This window comes from Pinus tabuliformis, chromosome 4_1 (genome assembly GCF_031772625.1).
Source record: "Pinus tabuliformis cultivar Carrire ecotype Pingquan chromosome 4_1, CPIR1, whole genome shotgun sequence".
NCBI classification, from domain to species: Eukaryota; Viridiplantae; Streptophyta; class Pinopsida; order Pinales; family Pinaceae; genus Pinus; species Pinus tabuliformis.
The window spans coordinates 403,536,847-403,561,266 of NC_142303.1; the positions used below are offsets into that span (position 1 = coordinate 403,536,847).

General features: G+C 39.4%; 1 protein-coding gene across 2 annotated transcripts in view; it reads left to right on the forward strand.

Annotated features, from left to right (window-relative positions):
- LOC149176028 (P-loop containing nucleoside triphosphate hydrolases superfamily protein) overlaps positions 1–24,420 on the forward strand; it is a 150,004-nt gene that overhangs the window by 20,220 nt on the left and 105,364 nt on the right. For both annotated transcript variants that reach the window (XM_089419835.1, XM_089419836.1), the window contains exon 2: positions 11,280–11,664. In XM_089419835.1, coding sequence (XP_089275961.1) covers positions 11,280–11,664 — 385 coding nt within the window. The remainder of the gene's footprint in view (positions 1–11,279; positions 11,665–24,420) is intronic.

The window sequence follows — 24,420 nt, forward strand, 5'->3', positions numbered from 1 at the left end:
ACTAGTCGCCTTCAGCCTCTGCCTTATCAAGCTCACTAGCAGCTTCCGAAGCCATATAGCTTCACACATCGCTGTGCTTGTTGCCATATACTCTGCTTTTGTAGAGCGCAATGCTACTGACTTCTGCTTCCTGCTACATCAAGAAACCATCTCTCATCCAACACTGAAGCAGTACCCAAAGGTACTTTTCTTGTCCACTGAATTGCCTGCCCAATTTGCATCTGTGAATCCACATAATTTGACATCATCTTCTTTGGTATATCTCAACCCATACTCGACTGTGCCATGCACATATCTCAAAATGCGCCTTGTTGCTGCCCAATGTACCCTCTTTGGCTCTAACATGAACTGACTAAGGGTATTGATAGCGAAACAAATATCTGGCCTAGTATTGACTAGATACATGAGAGATCCAATAAGCTATCTGTACAAGGTAGGGTTGACATCCTTGTCATTCGATGTATCTATCTTCTTTCAGTTGGTGATCATGGGCTAGACATTGGTCTGCAATCCTGCATTTTGAACCTCTCTAGAATATTTGTAGCGTATCTTCCTTGCCCAACGAAGATCTCCCCATCCTTTTGCCACACTTCCAATCCTAGGAAATAGTGCATCAATGCCAAATCCTTCATGTTGAACTCTGTTGTCAGGTTCCTCTTGCAGTCCTCTATGAGCCTTGATGATCCTGTAAAAAAAAGATCATCCACATACAAAATTAGGATGAGTGGCTCACCCTCTACCATCAAATATTAAAGGTTTGGATCTGTGTCACTCTTGATGAATCCCATCTGCTGCAAATAGCTTTCAATCCTACCATTCCATGCCCTGGGAGCCTGCTGGAGTCCGTATAGAGCTTTCTTCAGTCTACACACATGAGTGTGACTCTTATGAGTCTCGAAGACCTTTGGCTATTCTATGTACACTTCTTCCTCTATCATCCCGTTCAAGGAGGCTGTCTTGATGTCCATCTGGTGAATCTTCCATTCCATTTGTGCTGCTAGGGATATAACTGACCGGATAGAAGTGTATCTGGCAACTGGGGCAAATGTCTCCTCATAATCTATTCCTTCTTTCGTGCATACCCCTTTGCCATGAACCTAGCTTTGTATTTTTTCAAACTACTGTCTGTAACATATTTGATCTTGTAGATCCATCTAAAACCTACAACTAATCTATCTCCCAGCCTTGGCACTACCTCTCAAACATCATTCGTCATGATAAAACTATACTCTTCAACCATGGCATCTACCCATACTTGATGTCGTGCGGCCTCCTAAAAGCTGGAAGGTTTTATAACATGAGCCACTAATGCCTGGTACCTGTCAGGCTGTCTGCGCTGTCTCTTGTTTGTCCTGAACTCCTTTGCATCTCTCAATGTCTGACACACCTCTCTGCTGGCTCGACCACTTGTCGTGGGAGGTTCAACTAGCTCCTCATCTTGCCTCTGCTGCTCCATTTGTTGAGAACTCCCCGGATTTCCCGCACCTGAGGAAATACTAGTACTGGTCATAGTACTCAATCCTTGTGATTGTCCTCTTGCTTGTCCCACTTGCTACGCTTGTTGTTGGACCAAAGGAGCTTTTGCTGATTGATTTTGATCACCTGCAGGCATCTCATGAGATCTCTTGAAAGCTCGGTCTTCCATGAACTTTATTTCTTGCCTTAATACAATCTTCCTATTGCTAGGAATGTAGATCCTGTATGCCTTTAAGGTTTTGTTGTACCTAACGAAGAACCCCCTCTTTGCAGTTTGATCTAGTTTGGTATGTTTTTCCTCTGGCACGTGGCAATAAGAAACACTGCCAAAAATTCTGAAGTGACTAACTTTAGTCTTCTTCCTTATGAAGACTCCTTCTGGAGATTTCTTCCCCAATGCTTTATGAGAAGTCCTGTTCTGGATATATACTGCCGTGTTACATGCCTCTGCCCAAAGAAATCTGGGTAAATCGTGGTCATATAACATAACCTTTGCAACTCCAACAATGGTTCTGTTTTTGTGCTCTGCTACACCATTTTGATGCGGAGCTATTCAATCTCTCTTGATGTCTTCCTTCGCACAAAAATCTGTGAAGTCTTTATCAATATATTCTTCACCATTATTTGAATGAAACGCCTTGATCTTCTTCCCTGTTGCATTTTCCATGAGAACTTTAAACTTTTTGAAATGATCGAAGACCTCACCTTTGGCCTTCAAGAACCAGATCCAGGTTTTCCTGGAATGGTCATCAATGAAGGGGATTGAATATTCTACACCGTTGAGAGCTCTAGTGGATAATGGGTCGAAAATATCTGAATGTATGAATCTTAACACGCCATCAACTCTGCTGTGACTTTTCGGAAATGTTGCCTTAACATACTTCCCAAGTACGCATCCTCTGCACACATCATCGTGTTCCATGCCTAGTTTTTGGAACACCTGTTACCGTTTCTCTGAGCATCGTGAGTTCTCCATGGTGTAGATGTCCCATTCTCTTATGCCATAACTCATTCAACTCCTTCTCACTATTACTATCATTGCCAATTAGTGCCATTGGAGAATCAATCTATAACCTATACAATCTGTTACTTCAAACTCCAATTTGTCTTATTTTTTTTCCAGCTTGGGTATTTGACATACACTTTCTTCCCTACGAAGTGAATATCATACCCCTTATCTTGTAACTGGGATACTAAAATTAGATTCATACACAATCCTGACACATGCAATACATCTGTAGCGTTGGTGCTTGCTCTTGACTTCTTATGAAAATCTATGGTACCTCTCCCTACTGAAGTACATTTTTTCATGTTTCCCATAGTAATATGGAAATCCATCTGCTCCTCCTTGTAGCTAGAAAAATATTCTCTAACCCCTGTCATGTGAGCTGATGCTCCACCGTCTATATACTAGACACCCTGTGAAGCTGAACTTGATAAGCAAGCAAATTCGTCATCCAATCTGGAAGACAAATTTGAAGCCTCCTGAATGTTACTTCTGTCCATGGTTAGGCTAAAGAATTTATAGTGTGCTATTCCTCTTTCACCCGACATTGATTTTGCACTAGTGAATTGCTGCAAAATCCTCTGCGTCCAACTAGAGATTTGCCCAATGAAAATATGAGATGCTCCCTTTGCCTTTGGAATCACTTGATTTAGAAGGATCGAATTTTTCTGTCCCTCAGAAAAAATTGAATCTCCTCAAGCAATTCAACATTTTGGCAAAAAGACTATGCTGCCCTTATTGAGCAGTGAAAATTCCTTCTTTTTTCTAACGGGCTTTTCGGCTGATCAACCTGGCTCTAATACCATGTGATTTTTTTTTCTATTGCAGCAACTGGAAATTATTCTTCTAATTGAAAATTTAATTATGTAGTTTATTTGCTACAACAAACAACGAGTAAAATCACAACTGCAATTTTCACCATAAAAATACTGTAGAAAATAAAACACTGAAAACTGAGAAATTCTAGCACACATACAAGAATTTTGCACAGTTATTTTTGGATAATTGTCCCTGGAAAAATCCAATGCGGGAAAACCACTGCAGTTGAGGGTTTTGTTATTATTCTTCAGCAACGATTTTGAGTACAATAATTTAGATGCCCAACTGACAATCTAATTTGAGGAAAACATTGGCAAAATTATTGTGAGATTTTTTTCTCAACCCACAACTAATTTCTGCCCCCGAAATTACCTCCCTAGCCTCTGCGCTGAGCCTCCTGCGCCACCCTTTGCGCAGAGCTTACGCTGACCCTATGAGAATTTCGGTCTTTCTTCCTTTGCTTCTTTTGGGAACTAAAAGCCTTCCTTCCAGAATGCTACTACCATCCTCTTCCACCTGCTGCTCACCCTATGGCTCTATCTTCTCTGTTGAGCTACTGCTACTGAGAAAATCGAACTACTTGGGCAATTGAGTATTTTCACTGGTGTATTCTCCATCACCACATCGATCTCTTCTTATAATCCATTGTTGGAGCACCAATGACTAAGATTAAAACTTAATCAATGGCTAGGATACTAGTTGGATCGATCTTTGTGAGTTTCTAGATGATTCTCACCTTATCTCAACTAGTATTGATTAATTAACCATATTCCCTAAGTTCAGACTTAGGAAATATTTAAAAAACGGTTAATAATCTAATTGAGACATTTCTAGGTGGAATTTCTAGAAACGATCGCTGGGTTTTGGAGATCTCATGTATTCTAGCCTCTCCACCAAATTTGTGGCTAGAACACATTCGATGCTACAAAAACTAACAAGGCCCATATTTACCTACTTTGTCTTTGTAGGCTTCCCGTATCTGCTCCTTTGCTTGATCCATAGCCTCATAGATTTAGCCTATGGTCAATTTTTCCCCATCCACCAACTGTAACACTTTAACGAGAGACTTGCCAATTTTCACATCCTCTGAGACTCACCCACATGTGGGAAAATGATGAACCACGTCCCATCGACATGTCCATCAAACAGACAACAGGAGAAGGTGAACCACTCATCCTATGCATATGTCATCAATAGTAGGGGATTGTGAACCACTCACCCTACACACATGTCATTTGTCACAGGGGAAGGTGAATCACTCATCCTGTACACCGCGCACCTATAGGGGAAGGTGAACCACTCACCCTATGGTTGCTTATAGCTCAAGAAGTACCCCAAGCCCCTAGGAGCTCCTAGAGCTTAATGTTCAATCGGGACCTTCTTCATCGGGTGTATCCATGACTTCCAGCTTCTTTCCAAGAGGCTATGATAGGAAGACAGTAATCCGTTCATCCAACAATGATGGGGCTTTGTACCACATCTATCTGATGTCAATATGATTGGGGCAGTCATGGAACACGGGACTCTTTGAAAGGTGAATCCTACTCTCGAATATACAGTGGTGGATTCCAGCATGTGCTCAAATGATTTGCTGAAGAGCTTTCTTAAATGGATTCACAATAAGCTATGCTGGCTGCTTTATATGTTGAGCTTCAATGGTGCCTTAGAGCAACAGACTTCAGCCTTAAGGAGGTCTTCAAGATATATAGCACTTAGATGTGCTGATTCCATTTATTGTCCTGTCAGATCAACAATGTACTTTAGATAATCTTAATGAGCAGTTAACCAATATATGCAACTTGACCATAAATTAACTTAGAGACTAGAGTCTTTGTATCAAGATATACCTCAGTGTCCCCATGCGTAGTCTATATGAGGATCAATATATGCTCCTTTTACCAGACTTTTAATGCTTAGGAATAAAGCTAGATCTTACATTTTAAAAATCACCTCTTTCATTGGTAAATGGGAGGATCATCATCTGATGGACAGACATCATCAGAACATTACATCTCCCTCTGAATCCTTTCCTTTAGGAGATCATCAAGCCTTTGTCAGTCTGCATTTTAAGGTGAGACTTTATCATGCTGCAAGGAGGTGCTGTGACAACAAGTCTTTGTGAATACTTCTGAAGGTGAAACTGTAAGACCATCCTTACTGATAACTGCTGCATAGATACCTACTGCAGCCTGCCAGAATAATGGGATGCTGGAGTTAATTTTGAATCAATATCTTTGATGCCATTCAATACAACAACTGCTGAAAGGATTGTCACTATACTTTTGTTTTGTGGGCAATAATTATAAAGCAGGTGAGACCGCTACACATTAAAAGGTCTGCAAAGTAAACACTCTTACTGCCATCCAGACGTTATACCGCAAATCTTGATTACTAGTGGAACCTCCTATCAGGACTGTATATTGAAGTCCCTGATGTGTCTACCAGAGTTGAACACTTCACAACAAGTCTAGACTCTAGCTTACAGATTAGTTGATTCTTGCATACTTCCATAAATGATTATCATGAGATCATGCCAAGATCCACTCTAGCTGCTTCAGAAGATTAGGTATTCAAGATTGTCTTGTTCACAACTTCGATTGTGAACAAGACTATAGCACCTGTCATCGATATACAGTGTTTATATATTGTTGAACAGACCATAAGAGATGCTGAGTCTGTCATTCCTAGAGCACTGCCTCACATAATAGATCTGATGTCACAAATAATAGTGAAGTTTATAATAACTTCAGATCTTCAAACTTTTAGGAGGATCATTCCTTTCAAAACGTTTGTTTACAGACATGTCTTCAGTAGAATCTCTGCTCTGCTACTTAAAGCTTAGTATAGAAGATTTCAAGGAAACTAATTTTACTCAAAACTGAAAGAGGGTTAACTGTGTTACAAATATCGAATGCTTTCATTGCTTGATGCCTATAGCCACTGTAAGTCAGAAAATCTCTGAAAGTTGGCTCAACTGAGGTATATCATGTCACTGTAGAGTGTGCAAGACTTGGTTCGCATTCAGCATTTATCACTGTATGATGTACAGATGCATTAACGCTATGGAGCCTTACTAGTGATCCATTGGCATAGTGATAGGGGTCTTGGCTTCTTTTTCTTTATGAGTTGAGTTATAGTTGAGTCTAGAACAATAGGAGAACTAAGCTTCTTTTCTAGGCTTTGAGAGGAAGAGAAACTCAGAAGTTCAATAGAGAGATATAAGAAACAAATGTCAACATACTACCCAAGGCCATGACTGATCATAACTTTGATCAGAATTTCCATACTTCAATAGCTTGCCAAAATACCATAACTGTTTCTGGGCTTGCAAGAATGCCATGCATATACCAATACTGACTGAATGTATGTATATATGTCGATTGTTGACTCCAATACTGCCCTGCCTGCAATAATGATGTCATGCACATACTGCAGAAACCATGTCAATATATATACGTAATACCATAATGTCTTCTTATAATTAGAGTATCTATACTATGCATATAATGCAGATCATCTTACATGGCTGAGATGACATCCATATCATATGCAATAATCAGATCTGAAACCATATACTGATTTTTATATGGTTTTGTCATACCAAAACGTTGCCTGCTTTTTACATATATTGCTAGAGATATACTTTCATATCTCTGTGCCAATGTGCCGACAATGCAAAATTACATATGTGATGAGCCAAAAGAGATATGATGGATTCAGAACCATGTGAGGTGCCTAACAGTGATAGGATGCGCCAAACCATACATCTGAAATGTAAGCTATAGGATCGAGCCAATAGTGCGAAGTCATATATAAAGAGATCAGGTTACCCGAACGATGATATATACAAAAGGGACTGTGCTAACTGTGAGATGCCATATAAAACATGGTTACTGTGCTGTTCCAGAGATGCTGAGCAAAAGCAGGACCTCTGACATGTAGGAATAGTGATACTTCTGTGTAGATGAGATCTATGAAAAATTTGAAGATCTCAGATCCAATACCTGTCATCAGAGTCATTAGAGCTATTCGAAGTTTCTCGGATCAATGCGGGGATCTCAGAGGGAGATATGTCCTGTGCTATTCTTTTGGGAAGACACAACCAAACTCTAGCTGTATGCTTCGGTCATCCAAAATAAGTATTGTAACACTTCAAGCAAGGCACCAGAGTGGATCAGAAATCATAGAAGATTTTGTCTTTAAGGACAGAATATATTTCCACAAGTAAATGCACAGAAGAGACTTCAAACTCAGCTAGAAATAGAGTGGATTTGTCCTCTAAGATGAGCACAGAACTGTGAAAATTCTATTACTGCAGCAACTGATTTATTTTACCTACTTATTTTCCAGTAAGTTATTTACGAAATCCCTTCAATAAATATTAAAATAAATTCTACTAGAGATATCACACCATAGTACAGAAACAAATACATGCAGAAGAATCAAACACACCAACACATATATTTTTGGAAATTTTTGCCCGGAAAAACCCAATGCGGGAAAACTGATGCAGCAGAGGAAGATTTTATTATTAAGCTCACCCAACAGAGATAAATCGTCTGGCGCCTCCCCTAGGCTCAGCGTCTGTCCAACTAGCCTTTGCGTAGCTCCTAGACACTCTGTGTCAGCATCTGCCTCACTTCGTCAGCGCTTACCCTCTCTGTGTCACCCACATAGGCCCTCCAGTGACTGCGCAGTCCAGCTGCCTCTGCGTCTTCCTAAGTGGCTTTGCATTTGCCTCTCTGTTGCATACTCACTACCTCTTGCTGCAATCCAGACTTTTAGTTCGAATTTCTCAGCAAGCCCTGCTCCAGAAATTGAACTGACTGGTCTCCCTTATTATATCTCCAATTGACCTTCAAACCTTCTCTTATACTTTTTCTGTTGATGAATCAACGACTGAGATTAAGTCCCTAATCAATGACTAAGATTAAAATAGACTTGATTTTCGTTTCTTAGAAGCTTCTCATCCTTATCTTTATTAATACCCATTAATATTTTTATTTTCCCAAGTTTAGACTTAGGAACTCATTAAAAATATTAATTATTTTAATAGCTCTTCATTTGGATGGAATTTTCCAAAATGATTGCTGGGTCTTGGAGATCTCATGTGCTTTAGCCTCTCCACCAATTTTCATGTTAGTGCACATTCGATGCTACCCCAAATCAACAAAAACTACTGTACTGAACTCTCTGATTAGATTTTCGGCTTAGTCATAGAGATCATAGTAATTATGCCCATAATTTGATTTAATGCCACAAGGAGCTCGGTCCTGGGAGAGCTTCTATCTTTTTGTGATGAAGCCTTTTTAGTGATTGCATTTACTCTTGCTTGGGCTCGTCCTCACCTGAGTTCTGATACCATGTTAAATTTGGATTAACATGTTCTTTGCTTAGATCAGTTACTTGAATGTTCCTTGATAGCCCAATTTATATTTCCAATTCTTTTATTTGCAATCACATAAACCATTATGACATTGATGGTAACTGAAGAAAGAACATAAACCATAAATGCAGAGAACAAGCCAAGACAAGAGAACACAAAATTGGCTCAAGCCAGGGAAAACCCTTGATCAATCTTCCTTATTATTAATATCAAGTGCTCAGCAGAGAGAGAGTACAATAATTCTAAGTCAAAATAGACTTGACAAATTGCAGATAAAATGATGGCCCAAAAATTGTAATCCTGAAGGAGACAAACTTTGCCCTGGAGTCAAACTGCTGTAGAGGCATGATCTGATTAGGGTTGCTTACAGTCCATAGCTAAATATACATACCTCTGATTCTAAATATACCACTGTAGATTTTATCAACAGGTTAGGGTACCCAACAAACATGATGCAGACCACATTAGCCTACTCAATCTCCTCCAACCTGCGGCTAGGCTTTGTCTATCTCTGTTCCAACTTGTGATGGTCCAGGGCTAATTGCCAGCCCTAAACTACCCTCACGGCACCCAGATATGAGGTAGGTAAGGCCTGCAGCCTATCTGTTCTGTCTTCTAGGGCTGTGGCCTCATGAGACAGGGCCATAAACCACACTAACAACCTTCTCACATCTGTCCAGATAATGCGGCTATCTTCTGCTGCTTTTCAGGACTTGCACGAGATACAAAACTGCCCAGAATTTGCCTCAGAACCTGCGGCTGTCCTTCTACAGTTATGTGGCCTTCAAAATAACCCGAACAGTCCCCAATCTTCCTTGTCTAGTCCTCTTCCTGAGCTCGGCTGCCTCAGAGACGAATTTCTCATGAGATGATGTGTGCAAATGAGGATGGAGATGACCTTCATTTGTATAATTCGGTGAGGGTCAAAGAGACATGACATTTGGACTTTATAAGCCTACATTGGGGAAGAGGCCGACCTTGATAAATTGCATGTGAGTGGGCTTTATTTTAAAAACATATTTTTCCTTATCCAAATTTAGTGATCTTTTGGTCGATTTTGGTCCTCTCGAAAAGAGGAATTCAATGCCACAATTATCATCTTCAAATGAGATGCCCAAAGTGGAATTTGGCCCTAGTTGCCAATTTTAACAACCTGTTAGTCTTGTTCGCAGCCCATGTGGTGCCAATACTTGACCAAATACTAGTTTTGTCCCAAGGGCTCACACTGCTCCAGTACCTGCACTTCATATAACTGCTAGTATACGATAGCATCCTTCTCAAGGGGCTTTGAATTTATCAAGCAGTGGAACTACACAGACATTTTATAGCTAGTCCCTCAACCTGCTGTGAATTTTCCAACTTAGGCATGTAGGCAATGGATCTTATAGGATCGTTAGTTGGTAAAACAGGAACTATGTCTATAGCAGGAATAGACCTTAGCTTGTCTATGGAAAGATAATGCAAAGGTTTTGAGGAATTTGCACACATCTGCAACTATAGAGGAACCGATCCCAAGATTCTGCTGTTAAGGAAGGGACCAAGTGCAACCATTAGTTGTGGTTCGAGACTAAATATTAGGTATGTTTTGAGAAGGAAGTTTCTCAAAGGACACTAATGTCTCAAGCAAACCAACCTGTGGAAAATGCCTTCCAAAGAATTGGCATGGCAAAAGCTGCCCAACAATCGGCAGCTTTGTGGAAAGATTTAAAGGATATGTACCAAAAAGATAGGCATGGTAGGCAGAGTGCGTTCTCGAAAAGTGTTTGTGGATATTATGTTTTCATATCTTCAACATTAAATCTTTGCCAAAGTTGCAGAGGAAACATAAACACAGAGAGGAAAGTGATAAGGAAGTTGGAAATGATTGGAAAATAGTCAGAAGAGCAAATGAAGAAAATAAAGCAGCAGCCACACTAGAAACAATGATGAAAGAAGTGGCATTGACAACAAAAGGTAGAAGACAGGATCTGGATTCTGATGGAAGTTCAGTTGGCAACTGAAATTGTTCATACTTCTCAGATCAAAGAACCTCCTGAATCATTAGTGGCAGTGTACCAAGTTCTAAAACAACTGGAGAAAGCCCAACCTGCTTGTGGCAACAGTATTGCCAGTCCTACCAGCAACAAAGGAGCCACTTACAGCAGCAGCAACTTCCAACACCAGTTAATGCAACATCATTTCCAGCACCAATGAGTACTCCTCTAGCAAATGTCTGTTTTTATTGAGGCTTCTTGCACCTTTGGGTATTACAGGATGCTCCTCAACTCTCTCCTAGTTAATTTTGCTTTTATATACAGTGGAACACTCATTTAAAGGGGATATATAATAGTTTGCTTTTGTAATTGGGCAATTCTTTTTGCATTCAGAATGGAAGCAGATAGATTTATAACGAGGGCCTGGAATAAGATGTGAAATGATGTGGGTGTCTTGCCACCAATTGTAGACATTGATTTATCGATGCTAAAATTCCTTGTTTTATTCCATATGCTTTTTCTGTTTATAGGTGTCCTATTGTGAATGTTTTTGTGTTGTGTACAGATTAAATCATATGCAGACTTTTCACATTGACTAATTGTATGTGTCTGTTTCCAGGTTCTCTGATGCTTTTAGATTTTTAATCAAGTTACCGGAAGAAACTCATATATGGTGTGGCTATCACGAAGTTATGTGGCCTCTATTGGAACCTTTTGGTAGTTTTTTTCAATACAAACAAGCTGACATGCCTCTTAAGGTACTCTGGAAAAGGATTTGTGCAGAGCTACGAGGTTGTTGTCAATGTTGTGTCCAGCATCACAAGGCTCAGGAATTGTACAAGTCTGAGTTTGAGGAAGATGTTGTTAAGCCTTTACTCGCAGTTCTTCAAACCCTTGACGAGGAAAGAGTAGCCCAGCATCTTAGAGATATTAATTCAAGGGAAAAATTTCCAGGATCCTATGCCAAAGAGGACTTTGCAGAGATTCTTAGTATATTGTTTGAGGTACACAATTTCTATGCAATCTGTGATTCTCTAGGTATATTAGTATTCTGTTCCATGATTTTTAATGTCACAATTTATTAAGAAGGTGTGAATCGCTAAGGAAAAAGTCTTATGAAGCTTCGTCTTCTTTTTCCCTAAAGCCAATTTTATTTTGATAAGTGTTTGATACCATTTTTAGAAATGTAATTTCAATTTCTGCCATCATTTTATTATTGGTGAAAATGTGTAGCACTTTCTAGGTGCTGACACTATACTCCTGAATTCATGTTTAATTGCTTGAATCATGCCTTTTGTAGAGTAATAGTCACTTCTACGAATCTTGCATCTTTGTTCTTTACTATTTTTGTTGGGTGTGATTATTACTTGAATCACGTTTGAAGTTTTGAATGACATGATGTTGTATATAAAATTTGCATCAAGCTATCTGGTCAAGCTTGAGGTGGACAAATATGGAGGGATCATTTTGTATCTGAGTGTAACACATGAATAACCTACAGTAATAAGTATAAGATTTTTTTTGATTATAGGCATTTATGTTGAAATTGCTCACTGCAGGTTGTAAGTTCCATCTTTATTAGCCCCAATATTCTTGGGAGTTTGCGACATGCCTTGTGGTAATCATGGGATGCGATAGGAATTCATAGCAAAAGAGAAAAGGCTATCTTGTCCAGGACTGAAATACTTATTGATAAAGGTGAAGGATAAAATGAATGAGTGATATGTAGTCAATAAGACTGCCATATATATTCCCTAATGGCCAGGACTGTGCTAAGGGTTTCAACCCTACACAACAATAAATAGTATAAATAAATCTAATCTAGTTACACATTACATGCCCTCTTGTCTATGAAGGTTTCATACTTGAAGTACATGAGAAATGAGATGAAAATTGTTGAAGATCCAAATAGTATTGGCCTATTGTATAAACATCAATCCATCCTAGGTCAGTTTTTATTGGATATATCTGCAGAGATTGTCCATGTATTGTTTGAAGCACCTAGTTTCTATACAATTATCATTTGTATGTATATTAAGTATTACATTACATTTTTCCTTTTAATGACAATGATCTATCTTCACTTGAGGTCATGTGCCAACCTGTATTTGTTGTGTTGGTGGCTTTATTGACATTTCTGTAATTAACCCATTTTATTGTATTTTCCCATATTTAACTAGGTTGGCCTAGTCACCCTTTTGAGGCTACCCCACAAAACCCAAAAGGAGGTGTATAAAGAAAGCTCACTCCTCATTTTTAATTCATTCACTAAAGTTATTGTTTGATAAAGGCCCAAGGGAAATCTTCCTCTAGAATGCTTCTCTTTTTTTATGTGCTTGGGTATTGCAGCAATCTTTCTTTTGTTCTTGGCTGGATTGAGGTTTATTGGAGATTCTTCTATAGAGCTACTATCAGATATCATATGATCTCAACATGGTATCAAAGCCAATGTGGACTCTTCATTCTCTACCCGGCAGTGTGTTGGGGCTGTTTTCATGTCTGAAACTAGGGTTTTAACAATTATTTTTCAGACAAAATATATTTCTAGGGTTTTTATACTTTAAACCCATTTGAGGCCCGAGAGAGATAAAGTCGAAATGGATGGACCCATTAACAGACCTGGCTATGTTCATCCATACCCTCCTTTTCTGGCAGTTTTTGGGTCTTTTCAGTGGATTTAGGGGATTTAGGTATGTCCTGGTATCATGTGCATCTTAGCTCTGCATGCATCAATTTCAGCACTCATAAAAGTCTGCATGAATGAAACTCCACACGCACAAATCTTGCTAAAGTGAAGGCTTTATGCAATGTTGCAGGTAACACCATCCCAAGTGCTGTACCAGTACCTAAAACCCCACGAAACGCCAAAACTTGGCTGAAACAGCATTAATATGCTGTTGGCTGACGTTACATGATTTGAATACGCTGTATGGTATGATTTATGACGTTAATGTGCTGTTTCATGCCAATATTGATGCTGTTTTGTGTTGAAGTTTAGCTGCGGACAGGTGTGTCTGCATAGGCTAGGTACCAAACATGCAGCAGTCGTCCAAAGTCTCACTTAGGAAACTTGCTTAATTTTTTAAGTTGTTTTAATGATTTTCCTAAGTCTAACTTAGAAAAAACATATTAATTAAGTAATTAATCAATGTAGGCTATCGAGCTAGCAAAATTTAAGGAAATGTAACTTAATTACATCAGTGACTTAAATTTAATCTTAACCATTGATCTCAAGTGAGGTTTGATCTAATCTCAACTGTCAATCACTTTGGAGATTAAGGCTCGGAATTTAGCTCAATGAAGAATTATAAAAGACAGCGTAAGGATAGAAGAAGACACAGATTTGAAAAGAGCATTTTATTAGTGAGAGATCTCAACGTAATGTGAAGAACTTTCATCTAGAGGTCAATGCCAATGGAGGAAAATATTGAGAGATTTCAGCAGCAAGAGATCATTCCCAGCAGGAGCATACATCAAGTTTAGCAGATCAGCAAGGAGCAGCCATATGTGTGAGGTGATTCAGCTAGAGATCTAACTGTGCCATGTAGGGAGGGTTTGTACAACTCGTACAAGTACCCAGGTGTGTAGGAGTCTAGATTGGCCACACGATTGAAGACAGATTGCAGACTGAAGCAAACAGCAGGTCCTTGGGGTGTTTCAAAGGAGTTTTGGAGGGCCATGTTACTGGTAGAGGTGCTCAGAAAATCCCTGTAATTGGTGTAGCTTGTATTTTCCATTATGGTCATTTCCCTGCTTAAGTAGCCCTCACTGTTCTGAGTAATAAAAGTGAAGTTCAGTTGGAGGGTTAATTTTTGTGTGATAATTATTTCATGTGTTTGCTTTCGCTGTAAATTTTTGAGTTAAAATTCCATTGTGTTTTTTTTCAATAAGCGTGGATTAAAATTTTTGGGTTATAAATATACTAAGAATAATAAACCAGATCTGAAAATTTCCTTGAAGCCCTCAACCTGACAATTTACTACCTTGCAGATTATTACAGATCTATTGAATAAAAAACACGATTGGGATCTTAACAAAACTTAAACAACACAATCACTCATTTATGCACAGGTTTTTCGCCCATCAAACAGTTTGGCCCTCTGAAGAAATTACAGATATAATAATGACCTGGATCTGATCCAACTGATCAAGTCCTAGATCTATCCCTTGATCTGTCTTGGCTGATTTGGATCTCCCTTGCTGCTCCTTGCTACTTTCTCAGACTTGGCACACTTAAATAGAAGTTCTTCTCCAGCGAACCATTGAGATGTCCTTCTCTCAATGTCTTGTGTGCATTAGATGTCTTGTGTGTCTTCTCCGTTTACCTAGCCTTTTTTTGTAAGCTTGAGTTATGATTGAATCCACAACTCTAATCTCCAAAGTGATTGATGGTTGAGATTAGATTTCACTCACTTGAGATCAACGGTTGAGATTCATCTATCTCACTTATGCAAAAACTTTGCATTTCATTAGATTAAATCACTTTTGTCTTATAAAAGAAATTACTTTAATCACTGAAGTAATGGGTAAGGTTAAGGGTGTACTAGGCAACTTCCGCATACTTAGGTACTTAGGTCAATGCAGAAGTACCTACCTGAGCTACAAACATTAACATTTTGGACATTTTCTTCATATTGTGGTTTTTTACTTTTTGTGTTTTTGGGGTTTGTAGGTTTGATTAATTCTACCAACTGATATCTTTTTTGGACCCTCCTTACATACACACAAGCATGTTACTAAGCTTGTATTTATATGCAAATTCAATCACCTTTCTATTCAAAAGTACTTTGGCACTGATCTTCTGGTATAAACTTTAATATTTGCGATAAAAAATTGGCAGGACACCATAGAAGAGTGTTCGTTTTAGTTTTGCAATACCATTCTCAACAATAGCCATGCAACAAGGCCAAGAACTGTATAAATTTAGGTTTGGACAAAGTAGACCAAATTCTGGTATGTTGCCCTCGAATTAGATTGGCAATTCAAAGGTTTAATTAGGAAATTTCCATTTGGAAAAGATCAAACAATCTACAGATAGGCGTTTTTATTTTTTTTCGTGCCTTTCTTAATTTATATGACTAGAGGAATCGACAATTGGGGTGGTTACATAGTCACGTGACATGGGGTCGATCTATGTTTATTTGAATAATAGATTTATCTACTTGTTTGGGACCAACTTGGATGATATATGTTGATATAATCAACCATTTTTTAGAGGGATTGGTTAGGCACTCAAGTATAAATGAGTGAGCTCATGTGTTGAGTGATATGATGGAAAGTGTGATGTCTTGCAATATTGCACTCTATGCTATAAAGCCATCTCTAGACACTACCAATTTCTCTTGGATATGTTGTTTACGTTTTATGGTTATATTGCTAAAAATGCATGAAATAATACTAAAATATTATGTGCATATCATATGGAGGATTTGCTAAATGTGGCTTCATCATAATTTTCTCCATGACATAATGACATGAGCTTGAGAATGTACTCACAATGGAGTAAATCAGGCCATAGCTTAGGAGCTCATACTAGTTCAAAAAGGGAATATAACAAAATTAAAGACTTCTAGAAGATTATTGGAAATAACTATTGGTTAATAAAACCCTTCATAATTGTAGTTTGCTGTTTTGTAGGGCTGAAATTGCCACCATATTAATTTTGATATGCAAGTTGTTTTATCATATATGCAAGTCTCTAGGGTTTATCACAACAAAGTCAAGGAATTGGCACAAAAGCTAAGAAAGAATATAATCAAACACCATTGTTTTACTTCTACACTAGGTAGTGACACTATCACTATGGTAGACATGCAATTAATGTACCAAAATGCCCTATGATTTTTGGTTTTTTAAATCAAAAGTAATAATCAATCATTTTTGGAAGAAACATTAAGAAAAAACCAAGAGACATAAAATTCAAATTACCATTTGTCAATTTCATGATTTATAAGATTTATTGCTTTATTCTTAAAATGTAAGGTTCAATTTAGGGTTAGGGTTTTGTATTGTACTTAGGGCTGTTTATTTGCATTTTCCATCTAAAAAATCACTTCTTATGGTTAGAAACTTAGCCTATAGAAGTTGAAACGTTTCAAAAAAAACATTTTAGGATCTTATTGAAATGGCTTAGATATCGCTTGGAAACATTTTAGTTTTATGGATATGACTTAAAAATGTTTCCGTGCTGTTTCCAAGTCATATGTATTTTGTTTCATTTTTGAGGTGTGGAATGGCATGTCCCCTCATTCCCATGATGTTTTTGGTAACTTAGCTTTGATATTTCTATTAGTGTGAGGATTGAATGTAGTCTGATACTTCAACTTCGTATCCCTTTTCCATTATATTGTTCGAAAATCGACCAAAAATCTTGCATCTCAATTTTGATCTTGAGATGAATGTGCTATTGGGGGTCCCTGTTTGGGTGTGGTTACCTCACCTTTCATTGCTATTTTAGGGAGATGAATCTTTTGTTTGCAATTGGAAACATCATGTTGTAATATATTAATAAATCGGAGTCCAAGGTGTTAATTCTTGAAAACCCAACTGCAGAGTTGATGTTCAACAAATATTCATAGAACATAAATGAAAGATGGTTTCTAAACTGATTTGTAACAACAAAACTCATAAATCGAAACACATAAAAGAATGACACAGATATACCTTGAAAACCCCAGTGTGGGGAAAACTAGCAAATGGCAGGCCTTGATTTATCTTAAAAAATTTGGTTTACAATAGATCTTTAAAACAAGTAAAATGGTGAAGTCTACTGCCGCTTTGTTCTAGAAAATGAGGAAATCATGCGACTGATCCAAGACATGCTCTAAAAAGGGCGCTTTCAACCAAGTCCCTCACCCTATGGAAGCCTGATTGTACTCGTTCAGAAGAAAGATGGGACCTGGCGACTCTACATTGATTATCGGGCCTTGAACAAAATCACAGGTAGGAATTGGTACCTCCCCGGATTGATGGTCTTCTTGACCATCTCAAAGGGGCCAAGTACTTCGGTAAGATTGATTTGAAGTTCGACTACCACCAAGTCCCAATAGAACCAAATGTTGTGTGGAAGGCTGCTTTCAAGTCCAAAGGGGGTCTTTTTGAATGGTTGGTCATGACCTTTGGTTTGACAAATGCCCCAACAATTTTCATGAGATTGATGGATGATACCTTTCACCCTTTCCCCATCTCTTTTGTGGTTGTATATTTAAATGATATCCTCATCTTTAGCAAGAGTTGGGCAAAAACACTTGCAGCATATTCAACAGGTCATTCACACTCTACGACAACGTGAGATGTGTGCTAATTTGGAAAAATGCTCCTTCGACATGGACAAGGTCATATACGTAGTCTACATTATTGATGAGCAAGGTGTGCATGTGGATGTAGACAAGATCCAAATCATTCGGGATTGGCCAACCTAATAGAGCTTTGCAACTTCTTGGGCCTTGCTAACTTCTACTGAAGGTTCGTGTTGGGGTTCTCTTATATTGCTTGGCCCTTAAGTCAAGTGACCAAGGGCGGAGCAAAAGCAAAGTTTTCTTGGTTTGAGTCACAACATAAGGCATTTGATGAATTGAAACACTGCCTTTTCTTTGCACCAGTCCTCACTTTGCTAGACTTGCAACAATCATTTGAGATTGAGACAGATGTCTCCGACTATGCTATTGGTGCAATCTTCATTCATCAAGGACATCTAGTGGCCTATCATAGTGAAACACTCTTTGATACTTTTCGAAGATACCGCACCTATGATAAAGAGAGGTATTCCATCGTATAGGCCTATCGGCAATGGAAACACTATGTAGAGGGACAAAGATGATCATCCACATAGATTGTAAGCCTCTTTAATTTATGTAGACACAAGTGAAATTATAGAATGGCTGCCATCAGAAATGGTCCACATTCCTTCAATAATTCCATTTGAACAACAAATACAAGAAGCGTAGCACCAATCATGTTGCAGACTGCCTCAGTTGGCCCTCTGTTGTGGTAATGACCATAATTCTCAATTTTTATCGGCAAACAAGTTCTAGACTTCCACCTCTAGGATGCACTGTTGTGCTACCTGGGACACCTTTATGTTCCTTCAAGTGAGCGTGCCAAGCTGATTTGTGAGGCACATTACAGTTGGGTGGCAGGGCACTTTGGTGTGGAGAAGATAGTGGCGGCACTGTAGAAGTATTTTTATTGGTTGAAACTTCGATAGGATGTTGGCAAGTATATCAGGTCTTGCACTGCCTACACCATTGCCAAACCAACCATTAAGAAGCAGGGCCTGTACACCCCTTTGCTTACTTGTCACTGGCCTTGGGAGGTGGTTGGCTACATGTCATGGCACACCTATGCAGGATCACCTTCCAAGCTACAAATTCAACACTCCCTCTTAGTAAGGAAGGTGTTTTGCACAACATCCAACTTATCCATAAATAATACAAACTTGCCCTTCATCAAGGCCTTGGTCAAGATGTCTGCTACTTGTTTGTTAGTTTTTGTAGCATCGGATGTGTTCTAGCCACGAGATTTGGTAGAGAGGCTAGAATACATGTATTTTCCAATGCCCAGAAATCGTTTCTCTGAAATTCCACCTAGAGACGACTTAATTAGATTTATTAATTAATTTTTAATATTTCCTAAGTCTAAATTTAGGAAATATGATTAATTAATCAGAATTAATTAAGTCATGGTGTAAATGTTCTAGAAACTCACACAGATCGACAGGGAAATAATCTGGGCCATCGATTATGTTTTAATATTGGCCGTCGGTGCTCCAATAGAAGATTACAAGAAGTCAATGGGTAGATGGAGAACACACCAGTGAAGTTACTCAGTTGCTCAGGTAGATCAATTTTCTCAGTTGCTGTGATTCAGTTGAGGAGATAGAGCCAGAGGGTGAGTAGCAGGTGAGAGAAAGACGGTAGTAGCAGGAGTCCGGAAGGCAAATTTCCGAATTCAGGAAGAGGCAGCATGAGGGAGAACGTATTCCACCATAGCACTGCACAGAGAGTGATGCAGAGGCACTAGCGTATCGACGGAGGATCCATCTTGGGTTATAAAATTTCTCTCAATATTTTTTCTTTGTCTAGATTGCTAGAATTCTTGTACTCAGATTTGTTGCTGAAAATTAATAAGAAAACCCTCATCTGCTGCACCGGTTTTCCCACATTGGGTTTTTCCAGGGGACAATTGTCCAAAAATAACTGTGTTAATGTTTTCTATGTGTGTGCTAGAATTTCTCTATTTCCAGCATTTTATTTTGTGCAATAATTTATTGTGAAAATTGCAGTAGTAAACTTATTCAATATTTGCTGTAGCAAATAAACTGCATAATCAATTTGACAATTAGAAGAATATTTTTTAGTTATTGCAATAGATGAAATTTTCACATGGTATCAGAGCATATATGATCAGCTGAAGAGCTCAGTAGCAGAGAAAGAAAGAGGTTCGCTGCTTGGCGTTAGCAGAAATTCGAATCCCCAGACGACGACGTAGTCTCTTGGCCAAGACGCTGTAATTCTTGAGGAAAATCAACTTTTCTGAGAGAGCGACAAAAAAACTTGATTTCTCCAGATCAAGAAAGTCTAGAGGCAGAGGGAGCAACCCCATATTTTTTTGCAAAACAAATCTCTAGCTGGACGCAGTAAATTTTGCAGCAGTTTGCTGAGCAGATTCAATGTCGGGAGGAAAGAGAAATAGCATAGAAAATTATGGGCAAAATTAACAGTCAGGATGATTCAGATTTATCTTCCAAGTTTGAGGATGAATTTGCGTGCCTATCAGGATCAACTTTACGTGGTGTCTGGTATGTAGATAGTGGAGCTTCAACTCATATGACAGGAGTTAGAGAATATTTCTCTAGCTATCAAGAAGAGCAAATGGACTTCCATATCACTATGGGCAACAAGGCCAAATGTACTCCTGTAGGGAGAGGCACCATAGAGTTTCAGAGGGAGCCAAGGGCCAGCACCACCGTTACTAATGTATTACATGTGCCTGGATTCGGTATGAGCCTAATTTCAGTGTCCTAGTTACAGGACAAGGGGTATGATGTATACTTCGTAGGGAAGAAAATGTATGTCAAACACTCAAGTTGGAAGAAGGTGAAGCAAATTGGAGCTCGAAGCAACAGGTTATACAGGTTGTAGCTCGATTCTCCAATGGCACTAATAGGTAGTGACAGTAGTAGTGGAAAGGAGTTGAACGAATTGTGGCACAGGAGGATGGGACATTTACACCATGGAGCATTCAAAATGCTCAGAGAAACTGTAACAGGAGTTCCAGTTCTCAGTATGGAGCGTGATGATGTATGTAGATGATGCTTACTTAGGAAGTATGCGAAGGAAGCATTCCCGAGAAGTGACAACATAGCAAGTGGCGTGTTAGGACTGATACACTAAGAGTTTAAGGCACTCGTAGAGAACGCGACAGGGAAGAAGATCAAGGTGCTTCGCTCAGATAATGGTGGAGAATACATTGATAAAGATTTCACATATTTTTGCGCGAAGGAAGGCATCAAAAGAGAATGGACAACTCCATATAACCCTCAACAGAATGGAGTAGTGGAGTGGAAAAACAAAACGATAATTGGGGTTGCAAAGGCTATGTTGTATGATCAGGATCTGCCTAGATTTCTATGGGCAGAGGCATGTAACATAGCAGTGTACATTCAGAACAGAACTCCTCATAGAGCATTGGGGAAGAAAACGCCAGAGGGAGTCTTCACAGGAAAGAAGCCTAAAGTAAGTCACTTGAGAATTTTTGGGAGTGCAGCTTACTGCCATGTGCCAGATGAAAAACACAGTAAATTGGACCAGATTGCAGAGACTGGGTTCCTCGTCGGGTATAGTGAGACCTCAAAGGCATACAGGATCTACATTCCTAGCAGTAGGAAGATTGTAGTGAGACGAGATGTAAAGTTCATGGAGGACAAAGCTTTTAGGAGATCTAGAGAGATGCCTACAGATGATCAAATCAATCAACAAAAGTTCCATTAGTCCAACAACAAGGACAACTAGTGGGACCAGCAGGAGGACAGTCACACGGATCAAGTACAGTGACTAGTACCAATATTTCCTTAGGGGTAGGAGATCCGGGGAGTTCTCAGCAAACGAAGCAGCAGGAACAGGAAGAGGAACTAATTGAACCTCCCACCACCAGTGGTAGAGCAAGCAGGGAAGTTCGTTAGACATTGAGAGACACAGAGGAGTTTATTGGAACTTCTAGGATGAACAAGAGACAACACAGGAAGCCTGATAGATATCAAGCCTTGGTAGCTCAGGTTGCAGAACCCTCTAGCTTTCAGGAAGCCGCACAACATCAAGTGTGGGTGGATGCCATGGTAGAAGAGTATAGTTCTATCATGACAAATGATGTTTGGGAGGTAGTGTCGAGGCTGGAAAACAAATTAGTTGTAGGTTCCAGATGGATCTACAAGATCAAGTATGTTGTAGATGGTAGCTTAGGGAAGTACAAGGCTAGGTTCGTAGCAAAGGGATATGCGCAACGAGAAGGAATATACTACAAGGAGACCTTCGCCCCAGTCGTCAGATATACCTCTATCAGATCTGTTATATCCCTAGCATCTCAGATGGGATGGGAGATTCACCAGATGGATGTCAAGACAACATTCTTGAATGGGGTGATAGAAGAAGAGGTGTATATAGAACAACCTGAAGGCTTCGAAACTCATGAGAAGCACACTCATGTGTGCAGGTTGAAGAAAGCCCTATATGGGCTCAAGTAGGCACCCAGGGTGTGGTATGGTCGGATTGACAGTTACTTGCAGCAGTTGGGATTCGTCAAGAGTGATGCAGATCCCAACCTCTACTATTTAATGGTAGAGGACGAGCCACTCATTCTGGTTTTGTATGTGGATGATCTCTTTTTGACAGGATCATCAGGGCTCATAAAAGACTGCAAGAGGAACCTTGCAACAGAATTCGACATGAAGGATATGGGGTTGATGCACTATTTTCTAGGATTGGAAGTTTGGCAGAAGAATGGGGAGATCTTCCTTGGGCAAGGGAGATATGCTACAAATATTCTGAAGAGGTTCAGAATGCAGGATTGTCGGGCCATGACTATGCCCATGATCACCAATTGGAAGAAGATAGATGCACTGGGGGACAAGGAAATCGACCCCACCTTGTATATAGAGCTCATTAGGTCTCTCATGTATCTAGTCAACACTACGCCAGACATTTGTTTTGCTGCCAATACCCTTAGTCAATTCATGGTTGAGCCGAAAATGGTACATTGGGTAGCAACAAGGCACATTTTGAGGTATGTTCGTGGCAAAATTGGGTATGGGTTGAAATATACTCGAGGAGATGATGTCAGATTGTGTGGATTCACAGGTGTAGATTCGACAGGCAATTCAATGGAAAGAAAAAGTACTTCCGGGTACTGCTTCAGCGTTGGATCAAGGATGGTTTCTTGGTGTAGCAGGAAGCAGAAGTCAGTAGCACTGAGCTCAACAGAAGCATAATATATGGCAGCCAGCACAACTATGTGTGAAGCTATATGGCTTAGGAAGTTGCTCGTGAGCTTGTTCAGGCAAAGGATGGGAGCAACTAGTGTCTACTGTGATAATCATAGTTGCATAAAACTCTTTGAGAATCCAATGTTTCATGACAGGTCGAAGCACATTGATATTAGATTTCATTTCATCAGAGATTGTGTACGGCGTGGGGCAGTTCAACTACAATATCTTCCCATAGGAGATGAGGTAGCAGACTTACGTCAGCTCTAGGGAGAGCTAAGTTCATCCAGTTCAGGAAACAAATGGGTATGGTGGATAACTCGTTTCAGTAGCAGATACCTGGTACCTTAGATGGTTCTCAATTGAAAATGTTGCAGTTAAAACAACAACAGATGAGAGGGAGTTGTAGTGCAGATGCAATTTTGGTAGCAGTTCAGCAGGGTCAACAACAACATAGATGCAGCGTATATCAGAGTTGCGCAATGGTTAGTGGGCAACAGTAGCCAAACATCAACAACGTGATAGGAGGTGGTGCAGAGATAGGGAGTTTCTTTAGTGGGTTGCAGTGCTAGAACACATTCCTTGCTAAGAGGGAGCGTTAGTTTTTGTAGCATCGGATGTGTTCTAGACACGAGATTTGGTGGTGAGGCTAGAATACATGTATTCTCCAATACCCATAAATCATTTATGGAAATTCCACCTAAAGAGGACTTAATTAGATTTATTAATTAGTTTTTAATATTTCCTAAGTCTAAACATAGGAAATATGATTAATTAATTAGAATTAATTAAGTCATGGTGTGAATGTTCTAGAAACTCACACGAATCGACATGGAAATAATCTGGGCCATCGATTATGTTTTAATATTGGCCGTTGGTGCTCTAACAAAAGGTTATAAGAAGAAGACGATGGGTAGATGGAAAACACACCAGTGTAGTTACTCAGTTGCCCAGGTAGATCGATTTTTTCAGTGGCTGTGATTTAATTGAGGAGATAGAGCCAGAGGGTGAGTAGTAGGTGAGAGAGAGAGGGTAGCAACAAGAGTCCGGAAGGCAGATTTTTGAATTCAAGAAGAGACAGTGTGAGGGAGAGCATATTCCATGAGAGCACTGTATAGTCACTATGAAGAGAGTGATGCGGAGGCACCATCATATCGACAGAGTGTCCATCTCGGGGTCAGGGAGTTGCTGTGTAGAGTGAGAAATTTCTTCTAAAATTTCTCTCAGTATTGCCAGAATTCTTGTACTTAGATTTGCTGCTGAAAATTAATAAGAAAACCCT